Genomic DNA, 13,975 nt, shown 5'->3' on the forward strand with positions numbered 1-13,975 from the left:
AATTTTTTTTACACTGAATTTTAAAACAATGAATTGTTTGACACAGTTTTTATACACTGATTTTTTTACACTGAATTTTAAAACACTGAATTATTTTTACACTGAATTTTAAAACACTGAATTATTTTACACTTAATTTTTTAAACAGAATTTTGTACACTGATTTTTTTTTTTACACTGATTTATTTTACACTGAATTTTTTTTACGCTAAATTATTTTACAGTGAATTTTCTAACAAAGATTTTTTATACACTGATTTATTTTACACTGCCTTTTTTACACTTAATTTTTTTACACAAAATTATTTTACAGTGAATTTTTTTTACACTGAATTTTAAAACAATGAATTGTTTTACACTGAATTGTTTTACACAGAGTTTTTAAACACTGATTATTTTACACTGAATTTTAAAACACTGAATTATTTTACACTTGATTTTTTAAACCGAATCTTGTACACTGATTTTTTTTTACACTGATTTATTTTACGCTGAATTTTTTTTACGCTAAATTATTTTAGAGTGAATTTTCTTACACAGATTTTTTATACACTGATTTATTTTACACTGGATTTTTCTACACAAAATTATTTTACAGTGAATTTTTTTTACACTGAATTTTAAAACAATGAATTGTTTTACACTGAATTGTTTTACACCGAGTTTTTATACACTGATTTTTTTACACAGAATTTTAAAACACTGAATTATTTTACACTGAATTTTAAAACACTGAATTATTTTACACTTAATTTTTTAAACAGAATTTTGTACACTGATTTATTTTACACTGAATTTTTTTTACGCTAAATTATTTTACAGTGAATTTTCTGACGCAGATTTTTTATACACTGATTTTTTTTTTTTACACTGATTTATTTTACGCTGCATCTTTTACACTGAATTTTTCTACACAAACTTATTTTACAGTGAATTTTAAAACAATGAATTGTTTTACACAGAGTTTTTATACACTGATTTTTTTACACTGAATTTTAAAACACTGAATTATTTTTACACTGAATTTTAAAACACTAAATTATTTTACACTTAATTTTTTACACAGAATTTTTATACACTGATTTTTTTTCAACAGCATTTTTACACTGATATCTTCACACTGAATTTGTATACTATACGCTGATTTTTGTTTTTACACTTAATTTTTTTTTTTACACTGATTTTTTTTTTATACACTGATTTTTTTACACTGAATTTTTATACAGTGCAATTTAAAACACGGACTTGTTTTACACTGATTTATATACACTGAATTTTTTTACACTCAATTTTAAAACACTGAATTCCTTTACGGTGAATTTTTTACATTGAATTATAAAACACTTAATTTTTTACACTGAATTTTTACACACTGATTTTTTGTTTACACTGATTTATTTTACACTGAATTTTTTTTACGCTAAATTATTTTACAGTGAATTTTCTAACAAAGATTTTTTATACACTGATTTATTTTACACTGCCTTTTTTACACTTAATTTTTTTACACAAAATTATTTTACAGTGAATTTTTTTTACACTGAATTTTAAAACAATGAATTGTTTTACACTGAATTGTTTTACACAGAGTTTTTAAACACTGATTTTTTTACACTGAATTTTAAAACACTGAATTATTTTTACACTGAATTTTAAAACACTGAATTATTTTACACTTAATTTTTTAAACAGAATTTTGTACACTGATTTTTTTTTACACTGATTTATTTTACAATGAATTTTTTTTACGCTAAATTATTTTACAGTGAATTTTCTGACGCAGATTTTTTATACACTGATTTATTTTTTTTACACTGATTTATTTTACGCTGCATCTTTTACACTGAATTTTTCTACAAAAACTTATTTTACAGTGAATTTTAAAACAACGAATTGTTTTACCCTGAATTGTTTTACACAGAGTTTTTATACACTGATTTTTTTACACTGAATTTTAAAACACTAAATTATTCTACTCTTAATTTTTTACACTGAATTTTATACACTGATTTTTTTACACTGAATTTTAAAACACTAAATTATTTTACTCTTAATTTTTTACACAGTATTTTTGTACACTGATTTTTTTCAACAGCATTTTTACACTGATATCTTCACACTGAATTTGTATACTATACGTTGATTTTTGTTTTTACACTTAATTTTTTTTTTTTTACACCGATTTTTTTTTTATACACATAAATTACAGAATTATAAAAAAATATAGAATATTTTAATTAATTAACTATTTTTTTTCAAACACAATACTTTTAAATTATAAAAAATAAACAAATTAAAAATACATCATGAAAAAGTATATCGACAATATTATATAACATTGATAAATGTATCATGCATTTAATAATAATGTAATATAAAATAATAGTTAATATTTAAAATTATGTAATTGTAAAAAATATAAACAAAATCTATTAAATCAACCCATCATATCAATACCAATTTCTTAAGATGAATACATTAAATTGAATTTAAATAAAGTAAATAAAAATGTTGAAATTGTAAAAGAAAAAAATTTCAATTCTTTATTTTTTAAACTTTTTTTTATACACTGATTTTTTTACACTGAATTTTTATACAGTGCAATTCAAAACACGGAATTGTTTTACACTGAATTTTTTTTTACACTCCATTTTAAAACACTGAATTCCTTTACAGTGAATTTTTTACATTGAATTATAAAACACTTAATTTTTTACACACTGATTTTTTTGTTTTACACTGATTTATTTGACAGTGCATTTTTCACACGAAATTCTTTTACAGTGAATATTTTTACACTGAATTTTTAAACACACATTTTGCCAACAATTTTTTTTCCAATGAAATTGTCAGCATAATTTGATGGAAAAAAAAAAAAGAAAAAAAAAAAAAAAAAAAAAGAAAGTTCACAGAAAGTTTACAGTTGACAAAATTCATTGTCAAAAATAAATATTTGGTAGCAAAGACGACTTCACCTCCATACTCAGTAGTACGGTACCGGCGGCCCCAACATCAAACCGAGGCGGGGAAAGCGTGTGTGCATAATTGAGGAGGTGGCAATGCGGTCCATCTGTTGGCCAGGGGAGGACGTGTACGTGTCAGCACGGAGGAGGAGGATGAATGAGAGTCAAGTGTGGCGACGACTGACACAGATGACACCTTCATTCACTCAAATCTTGGCTGCTGATCTTCCAAGCAGACGTCTGGGGCATAAAAACTCTATATGCTTGTCTGGGGGCCACAACCACCAAGGGGCCCCGGCCTGTATTGGTGGCAGCACCGGACTGAGTTATTTTAAGCAACATGTGTCCATTAATTTATTCTAAATCCTCAAATATGGCATGCACGAGGTGGCTAACAAAACAGCTAATCGTAGTGCGCTCTAGCAGACATTGTGCAGTAAGTGATTGCTTTATTATGTTGGTTTATCTTATTCAGCGCTTAACAATGCTGCTACATGATGCGTCTGTTTAGCACGCTTGTAGGTCGTCCTCCTTATGTTCAGGCTCAAAAATGTATGTGTATATATTTTTGTCCACAGGGGGGAGACCTTTTCGACGCCATCACGTCCGCCAACAGGTACACGGAGAAGGACGCCAGCGGGATGCTGTACGACCTGACCAACGCCATCAAATACCTCCACAGCCTCAACATCGTGCACAGGGACATCAAGCCCGAAAACCTGCTGGTGAGCTCACTTCCTGTCTGGCACGCTAACTTTTTTTTGCTAATTTTGCAGCGACATATATTTTGTTACTTGACGAAGGATGCCTGTTAGCATTCTAACGTTAGCATGCTAGCTCTTTTTTTTTTTTTTTTTGAGGCATAAACCTCAGTCATATTTTAGGACTTGATGCATGCTAACATTAGCATTTTGGCACGTTAGCAGTAGCATGCTATAAACCTCAGTCATATTTTAGGACTTGATGCATGCTAACATTAGCATTTTGGCACGTTAACATTAGCATGCTAGCTTTTTTTTTAAGGCATAAACCTCAGTCACATTTTAGGACTTGATGCATGCTAACACTAGCATTTTGGCATGTTAACATTAGCATGCTAGCTTTTTTTTAAAGGCATAAACCTCAGTCATATTTTAGGACTTGATGCATGCTAACATTAGCATTTTGGCATTCTAACATAAGCATGCTAGCTTTTGTGCTAATTTTGCAGCGACATATATTTTGTTACTTGACAAAGGATGCCTGTTAGCTTTCTAACGTTAACATGCTAGCTTTTTTTTTTTTAAAGGCATAAACCTTAGTCATATTTTAGGACTTGATGCATGCTAACATTAGCATTTTGGCATTCTAACATAAGCATGCTAGCTTTTGTGCTAATTTTGCAGCGACATATATTTTGTTACTTGACGAAGGATGCCTGTTAGCATTCTAACATTAGCATGCTAGCTTTTTTTTTTTAAGGCATAAACCTCAGTCATATTTTAGGACTTGATGCATGCTAACATTAGCATTTTGGCACTCTTACATAAGCATGCTAGCTTTTTTTGCTAATTTTGCAGCGACATATATTTTGTTACTTGGCGAAGGATACCTGTTAGCATTCTAACGTTAGCATGCTAGCTTCTTTTTTTTGATGACTAATAAAAAAAGAATAATCGTAAATATAGCATGTAAAAAATTAATGATTAGGGAAATTAAAACAATACAAATAAAAAAATGCATCATGTTAAGTATACCGATTTAACACATTAAATTTAAAATGTATTAAACATTATTTATTTAAAAACATTATATATATATATATATATATATATATATATATATATATATATATATATATATATATATATATATATATATATATATATATATATATATATATATATATATATATATATGTGTATATATATATATATAATGACATAATTGTGAAAAATCTATAAACAACATAAATGCAAAAATACATTATATATTCTTTGTAAAAAAAAAAAAGAAAACTCACTTCCTGTCTCACTGTCACGTGACTCACTGCATGCTCCGCCCCCAGTTTGCCAAAAATGTTAAAGGCCCATTGCACAATCGTTAGCCTTCTAGTTTTAGTTCTAGCTTTTTTTTTGTAAATTTTTCAGGCACACAACTCACAGTAATATATTTTGGTTTGGCATTTTAGCATTCTACCATTAGCATGCAATGTTTTTTTTTGTGCTAATTTTGCAGGTATACACCTTAGGTACAAACCTCCCTCGTAATTTGGTACTTTTTTATGCATGCTAACATTAGCAGCCAATCATTTTAAACTCATTTTTCAGGCACAGAACTCTGAGTAATATATTTTGGTTTGTTATTTTAGCATTCTGCCATTAGCATGCTACATTTTTTTTGCTAATTTTGCAGGTATACACCTTAGGTACAAACCTCGGTCGTAATTTGGTACTTTTTGATGCATGCTAACATTAGCAGCCTAGCGTTTTTAAACTCATTTTTCAGGCACACAACTCAGAGTAATATATTTTGGATTGGCATTTTAGCATTCTACCATTAGCATGCTAGATTTTTTTTGTGCTAATTTTGCAGGTATACACCCTAGGTACAAACCTCGGTCGTATTTTGGTACTTTTTGATGCATGCTAACATTAGCAGCCTAGCGTTTTTAAACTCATTTTTCAGGCACACAACTAAGAGTAATATATTTTGGTATTCGATGCCTGTTACAGTTAGCATTTTAGCATTCTAATATTAGCACACTAGTGCTAATTTAGTGTCATACATTTTGCTATGCATGTCATCGTTAGCATGTTAGCATAGCACTGTAGCATGCTAGCTTTTTCAGCTCCTTTTGTTGACGCTATCTTGTCGTTCCGTGGCCCTCAGTGGTCCTTGAATCTTACTGGTTTGGTTCTGCAGGTCTACGAGCACGCAGACGGCAGCAAGAGCCTAAAACTGGGAGACTTCGGTCTGGCCACCGCGGTGGACGGACCCCTGTACACCGTCTGCGGCACGCCCACATATGTAGCGCCTGAAATCATCGCCGAAACGGGGTAGAGTCCAGGCGCCGGTTTTGGGGGTTAGTCCTCGGTGTCGGTTCTTGGGTCTAAAATGTCCGGTCTTAGGTACGGGCTGAAGGTGGACATCTGGGCGGCCGGCGTCATCACCTACATCCTCCTGTGTGGGTTCCCGCCTTTCCGAGGGAGCAGCGAGGACCAGGAAGTTCTGTTTGACCAGATCCTCATGGGCCAGCTGGAGTTCCCGCCCCCGTACTGGGACAACGTCTCCGAAACCGCCAAGGTGAGCGTAGTTAGAGCCGGGTGGGACGTGGGCGGAGCTGGTCCTCACGGTCTTTGGTCTGACAGGAGCTGATCCGGTCCATGCTGGAGGTGGAGGTGGATCCGAGGTACACGGCCTTACAAGTGCTGGACCATCCATGGGTCACCGTAAGAGTTTTTCATATTTGGGTCTTGGTCCCCCGGACCTGGTCTGACTTCTCTGTCCTCGCCCCGGGCCAGGATGAAGGTCTTTGTGAAAACCACCACCAGCTGTCTGTAGCGGGGAAGATCAAGAAGCACTTCAACAGCGACAACACGGACAACATGGCGGTCATCCCGGTGAGTGGAGACTACGTTACCCAGCATGCATTGCTCACCACTCCATGGTTTCTCTCTGTGCTCAGTTGGACGGGAGCTTTTCTATGCAGAGATCCGGGTCCTTGGACCTCCACCAGCACCCGGCAATGTACTGGATAAGGTAGGCTCCGTTTCCACGGCGACGGCGGCTGAGTGTGAGACGCCATCGTAAACAACCTGACCTGTCAATCAAAAGAGAGACGTGTCGAGGAGGGTGTCAAATACGCAGAAAATATTGTGTAAAAAAATGTTATAAGTAGGTCATTTATTATGACATTTTAATAGGACAAAAATATTGAAAATTAAATAACGGTATTATCTAAAAAAAAAAAAAATGGAATGATTAAAAACATTTAAACAATATAAATAAAACAGTCTGTCATGATGTATAGAAAATATGGATTTGATTTGTTCAAAATTAAAAAATAGTAATAACAAATTATACTTATATAAAATGGCATAACTGTAAAAAAATATATATAAACAATATAAATGAAAAAACACATTATATATATACTTTGTAAAAAGTCATGTTTGGAATTTACATTACATTTAAAAATGAAATATACCAAAAAATTACATTTACAGAATTATAAAATTAATATTGATCATTTTAATTAAGATAATTCATTTTTTAAAACATAATACTTTAAAATAATAAAAAATAAACTATAAATAAGTATATAAATATATGCAGCTGAGAAAGGCTCCAGCACCCCCCGCGACCCCGAAAGGGACAAGCGGTAGAAGATGACTGTATAATATTTGTTATATGTATTAAATAATAATGTAATATAAAATAATAATTAATATTTGAAATTACATAATTGTAGAAAATAAATGAAAAAAATCCATCATAAAAAAAAAATTAAATTACAGAATTATAAAATAAATATTGATAATTTTAATTCAATAATTAATTTTTTTAAACATAATACTTTTAAATAATACAAAATAAACGATAAATAAGTATATAAATATATGCAGCTGAGATAGGCTCCAGCACCCCCCGCGACCCCGAAAGGGACAAGCGGTAGAAGATGACTGTATAATATTTGTTATATGTATTAAATAATAATGTAATATAAAATAATAATTAATATTTGAAATTACATAATTGTAGAAAATAAATGAAAAAAATCCATCATACAAAAAAAATTAAATTACAGAATTATAAAATAAATATTGATCATTTTAATTCAATAATTAATTGTTTTAAACATAATACTTTTAAATAATACAAAATAAACGATAAATAAGTATATAAATATATGCAGCTGAGATAGGCTCCAGCACCACCCGCGAACCCAAAAGGGACAAGCGGTAGAAAATTGATGGATGGATGTATTTAATAATAATGTAATACAAAATAGTAATTCATATTTAAAGTTACATAATTGAAGAAAATATATAAACAAAATAAATGAAAAAAATCCATCATACAAAAAAAATTAAATTACAGAATTATAAAATGAATATTGATAATTTTAATTAAATAATTCATTTTTTTAAACATCAATCCATCCATTCATTTTCTACCGCTTGTCCCTTTTTAATACTTTTAAATAATAAAAAATAAACGATAAATAAATAAGTAAATATATGCAGCTGAGAAAGGCTCCAGCACCACCCGAGACCCCGAAAGGGACAAGCGGTAGAAGATGAATGTATAATATTTATTATGTATTAAATAATAATGTAATATAAAATAATAATTAATATTTGAAATTACATAATTGTAGAAAATATATAAAAAAAATAAATGAAAAAAATCCATCATACAAAGAAAATTAAATTACAGAATTATAAAATGATTATTGATCATTTTAATTAAATAATTAATTTTTTAAAAACATAACACTTTTAAATAATACAAAATAAACGATAACTAAATATATAAATATATGCAGCTGAGATAGGCTCCAGCACCCCCCGCGACCCCGAAAGGGACAAGCGGTAGAAATGGATGGATGGATGTATTTAACAATAATGTAATATAAAATAGTAATTAATATTTAAAATTACATAATTGTAGAAAATATATAAACAAAATAAATGAAAAAAAATCATTCATACTAAAAAAAATAAATTACAGAATTATAAAAAAATATACAATATTTAATTAATTCTTTTTTTTTTTTTCAAACACAATACTTTTAAATGATAAAAAATAAACGAATTAAAAATACATCATGAAAAAGTATATCGACAATATTATATAACATTGATAAATGTATCATGCATTTAATAATAATGTAATATAAAATAATAATTAATATTTAAAATTACATAATTGTAAAAAATATAAACAAAATCAATTAAATCAACCCATCATATCAATACCAATTTCTTAAGATGAATACATTAAATTGAATTTAAATAAAGTCAATAAAAATGTCGAAATTGTAAAAGAAAAAAAGTTAAATTCTTTATTTATTTTTTAAACTATTACTTCTAAATTACAAATATCGTATAAATTAGTATTTATACGATATTTGTAATTTAAAATACAAAAATGTATACTGAACATTCAATTTAAAAGAGGAAAATATTTATTATAATTATATATGGTATATGTCAAATGTATGCCTCTTCTCTGGCGATGACGTCGTGGTCTTCCTCCTCATCCAGGCCGCCCCTGCTGATAAGAAGAGGGCGTTTCTCCGACGAGGACGCCACCCGGATGTGATGCCTTGGCGTTGTCCCCTGCAGGCTCCGCCTCCTCGCTGCCTACCCCTGACCCCTCCCCCATCCCCCTCCCATGTGACTCTGACATCATCTCCATCGGCTCGGCCTGCTTTCTTCTCCAAGAAAGGACGACCAGGACCAGGAAAGACAATAAAAAAAATTAAAAAAGTTGGAGAGAACTTTCAAGACGAAGGAATGTTGGAACTTTTGACTCATCGGAGTTGTGATTCATCCCCTGGTTGATGGTCGGAGCTGAGGATGAAACATCTGCAATACGGACAACTTCTTTCTTTTTTTAATATCTAGAATATGTAGTTCTCTTTTTCCAGGTGAGAAATGTCGGGAAGGAACGTCGACTTTTACGGGAACAAACGTGACCGAGGCGCTTTCTTTTCTTACGGAATATGTCGACGTGGCCAAAACCAAGACTCTCGTGTCGTGACGTCGGATCGTCACGGCGACGACCCGACTCGTGTGTAGCAAGCATTGGAGCCGCAATGCGAACGCAGTCAGACTGTATCGATGTGTCGTAACCTCGTTAGAACGTGTCCTCATTTCACCCTCATCACGCCTCGTTAGCCCCAGCAGGCACACCACCTTCAAACAACGTTGACAACTCAAAGGTAACGTTGAAACAACGTTGACAACTCAAACGTAACATTGAAACAACGTTGACAACTCAAACACCTCGTTGAAACAACGTTGACAACTCAAACATAACGTTGAAACAACGTTGGACAACTAAAAAATAACGTTGGAACAACGTTGACAACTCAAACATAACGTTGAAACAACGTTGACAACTCAAACGTAACGTTGAAACAACGTTGACAACTCAAACATAACGTTGAAACAACGTTGGACAACTAAAAAATAACGTTGGAACAACGTTGACAACTCAAACATAACGTTGAAACAACGTTGACAACTCAAACGTAACGTTGAAACAACGTTGACAACACAAACATAACGTACAAACAACGTTGGACAACTCAAAAATAACGTTGAAACAACGTTGACAACTCAAACATAACATAGAAACAACATTGGACAACTCAAACATAACGTAGAAACAACGTTGACAACTCAAAGGTAACGTTGAAACAACGTTGACAACTCAAACATAACGTTGAAACAACGTTCACAACTCAAACATAACGTACAAACAACGTTGGACAACTCAAAAATAACGTTGAAACAACGTTGACAACTCAAACGTAACGTTGAAACAACGTTGACAACTCAAAGGTAACATTGAAACAATGTTGACAACTCAAAGGTAACGTTGAAACAACGTTGACAACTCAAACGTAACATTGAAACAACGTTGACAACTCAAAGGTAACATTGAAACAACGTTGACAACTCAAACGTAACATTTAAACAACGTTGACAACTCAAATATAACGTTGAAACAACGTTGACAACTCAAACATAACGTAGAAACGACGTTGGACAACTCAAAAATAATATTAAAACAACGTTGACAACTCAAACATAACGTTGAAACAACGTTGACAACTCAAACATGACATTGGGGCGGTATAGCTCGGTTGGTAGAGCGGCCGTGCCAGCAACTTGAGGGTTGCAGGTTCGATCCCCGCTTCCGCCATCCTAGTCACTGCCGTTGTGTCCTTGGGCAAGACACTTTACCCACCTGCTCCCAGTGCCACCCACACTGGTTTGAATGTAACTTAGATATTGGGTTTCACTATGTAAAGCGCTTTGAGTCACTTGAGAAAAAGCGCTATATAAATGTAATTCACTTCACTTCACTTCACATTGAAGCAACGTTGACAACTCAAACATGACATTGAAGCAACGTTGACAACTCAAACATGACGTTGAAACAACGTTGACAACTCAAAAATAACGTTAAAACAACGTTGACAACTCAAACATAACGTTGAAACAACGTTGACAACTCAAACATAACGTTGAAACAACGTTGACAACTCAAACATAACGTTGAAACAACGTTGACAACTCAAACATAACGTTGAAACAACGTTGACAACTCAAACATGACGTTGAAACAACGTTGACAACTCAAACGTAACGTTGAAACAACGTTGACAACTCAAACACAACGTTGAAACAACGTTGACAACTCAAACATAACGTAGAAACAACGTTGGGCAACTCAAAAATAACATTGAAACAACGTTGGGCAACTCAAACATAACGTAAAAACAACGTTGGACAACTCAAAAATAATATTAAAACAACGTTGACAACTCAAACATAACGTTGAAACAACGTTGACAACTCAAACATAACATAGAAACAACATTGGACAACTCAAACATAACGTTGAAACAACGTTGACAACTCAAACATAACGTTGAAACAACGTTGACAACTCAAACATAACGTACAAACAACGTTGGACAACTCAAAAATAACGTTGAAACAACATTGACAACTCAAACATAACGTTGAAACAACGTTGAGAACTCAAACATAACATTGGAACAATGTTGACAACTCAAAAATAACATTAAAACAACGTTGACAACTCAAACATAACGTTGAAACAACGTTGACAACTCAAACATAACGTTGAAACAATCAATGTTGGGTTCTGACGTTGATTTGACCGTTAAATTTTGATTCTTTTCCTAACCAATATTCTACAACACAAATACAACGTTGAAACAACATGCTTTCTGAGAACGTTTAATCAATGTTGGGTTCTGACGTTGATTTGACCGTTGAATTTTGGTCATTTCCCAACCAATATTCTACAACACAAACACAACGTTGAAACAACATGCTTTTTGACAACGTTTAATCAATGTCTGTCGGTTTCTGACGTTGATTTGACCGTTGAAATGTGGTCATTTCCCAACCAATATTCTGCGACACAAAAACAACGTTGAAACAACATGCTTTTTGACAACGTTTAATCAATGTTGGGTTCTGACGTTGACTTGACCGTTGAATTTTAGTCATTTCCAAACCAATATTCCAAGACACAAACATAACGTTGAAACAACATGCTTTCTGACGACGTTTAATCGATGTTGGGTTCTGATGTTGATTTGACCGTTGAATTTTGGTCATTTCCCAACCAATATTCTACAACACAAAAACAACGTTGAAACAACATGCTTTTTGACGTTTAATCAACGTCGGGTTGTGACGTTGATTTGAAGAATGAAATTTGGTAATTTTGCCAACCAACACCGTGGATCCAACGTCGCCTTAATTTACAGACTATTTCGCAACGTTGTTTCAAAGTGGGTTCTGAAGGACACGTAGTTATATAACCAACGTTGCATCAACGTCTCGTGCCTGCCGGGACCTGACTTCACCGCCGGGGGCAGACGAGCCTCGCAGATGTCAAACGAATGCAGTCCAACAGGTGTGGATTCTGCAGAACCAGCAGCACTGAAGTGGATTTATTTGCTACCAAGAAACCTCGCTGGCGGCGTCATTTCTCCGGATGAAAGCGCGACGGACACACAGTAGCTTCTTCTTCTCGTCGGCGCTCGACGAGAGGCAACAACAACAACAAAAGTCGCCAATAAATAAAATGGTTGATGTGACTCTGTCGAAAGTGACCTACCAAAGTGCACAACATTATTATGTCCGTCACACTACATGTACCTCTCTTCAACAATAATAACATCACAATAATAAAAATCGTTCCAAAACAAATCTGTGTATATTTGTTTTCTCATTAAATATTATATCGCCAATAAAAATGTATATTATTTTACACCGCTAGAGGGCACTGTCATTACCCAACCAGTCCCGATCGATCCACGCATGCGCAAAGTCAACTTGTTTTACGGCAATCATGTTCGTTTTTTTTCTTTTCTTGTAGTCTTCATTTAAATGACAACGCCGTATAAAACAACATAACAAAACTACAGTTGTTTAAGAATTCGGTATTCATTTTAAAAAGAAATGACGTCATTGGGATGAATGACACAAGAGGGCGCTGACTCCCAAAAGATAAAAAGTGGTTGTAATTGTGGCGAGGATTTTTTTTTTTAAATCTACCCCTTGTTCATTTTTATATTGTTATCCTCTTGTAGTGTATTATTTGGACAAATAATAATAATAATACACCATTCAAATATCACAGATGCTTCGTAGAAGAGAAAAAAATATACAAAAAGGAAGTGACGTACGATCGGGGTTTCTGGTTCCGGTCGGGTTGTGACACAGCCCCTTTAGTCTAATGAGGAGGTTGAACTGTGCCGCTGTTTTGTACTTATTTTGATTATTATTATTTCTCAATTGTTTGTAAATGTTGCAATTTATAAATAAAGGTTTATTTTTTTTTTAAAAATTAAAAAAAGAGGAGGGATTTAGTGAGAGAATATTTCCCGGGCACAGTTCATAGACAACATAGAATGAGTTTACAAAAGATGAGTTAAGGAAAATAAGGACAATATATATTACATACCCAATTTTTTTCCCCCAAAATTAAAGAAATACAATTTAAAATTATTAATGTAATACACCATTCAAAGGATTTTTTGAAACTTAAATTGAACATGGAGGTTGACGGCTGTTATATCTGTGGAGCTGTAGAGGATGTCAATCATCTGTGTGTGGGATGTGAGAGTGTACATGTGTGTGTGTGTGTGATACTGTACATGTGTGTGTGTGGGATGTGAGAGTGTACATGTGTGTGTGTGATACTGTACATGTGTGTGTGGAATGTGAGAGTGTACATGTGAGTGTGTG

The 13,975-nt window shown here is 32.9% G+C and overlaps 1 protein-coding gene across 5 annotated transcripts in view; it reads left to right on the plus strand.

Annotated features, from left to right (window-relative positions):
- Positions 1-10,772, plus strand: part of LOC133650136 (serine/threonine-protein kinase DCLK1-like) — a 112,512-nt gene extending 101,740 nt beyond the window's left edge. Inside the window, exons 10-17 of one of the 5 annotated variants that reach the window (XM_062047025.1) lie at positions 3,542-3,688; positions 5,868-6,001; positions 6,074-6,248; positions 6,314-6,394; positions 6,467-6,565; positions 6,631-6,704; positions 9,215-9,925; positions 10,551-10,772. In XM_062047025.1, coding sequence (XP_061903009.1) covers positions 3,542-3,688; positions 5,868-6,001; positions 6,074-6,248; positions 6,314-6,394; positions 6,467-6,565; positions 6,631-6,704; positions 9,215-9,272 — 768 coding nt within the window. In that variant the 3' untranslated portion in view covers positions 9,273-9,925; positions 10,551-10,772. Of the gene's footprint in view, positions 1-3,541; positions 3,689-5,867; positions 6,002-6,073; positions 6,249-6,313; positions 6,395-6,466; positions 7,112-9,214; positions 9,926-10,550 lie in introns of those variants that run through there. The other 4 variants (XM_062047024.1, XM_062047026.1, XM_062047023.1 and 1 more) reach the window with 4 other exon arrangements.
- The last annotated feature ends 3,203 nt before the right edge of the window (positions 10,773-13,975 follow it).

Source organism: Entelurus aequoreus, linkage group LG05 (genome assembly GCF_033978785.1).
Source record: "Entelurus aequoreus isolate RoL-2023_Sb linkage group LG05, RoL_Eaeq_v1.1, whole genome shotgun sequence".
Classification (NCBI taxonomy): domain Eukaryota; kingdom Metazoa; phylum Chordata; class Actinopteri; order Syngnathiformes; family Syngnathidae; genus Entelurus; species Entelurus aequoreus.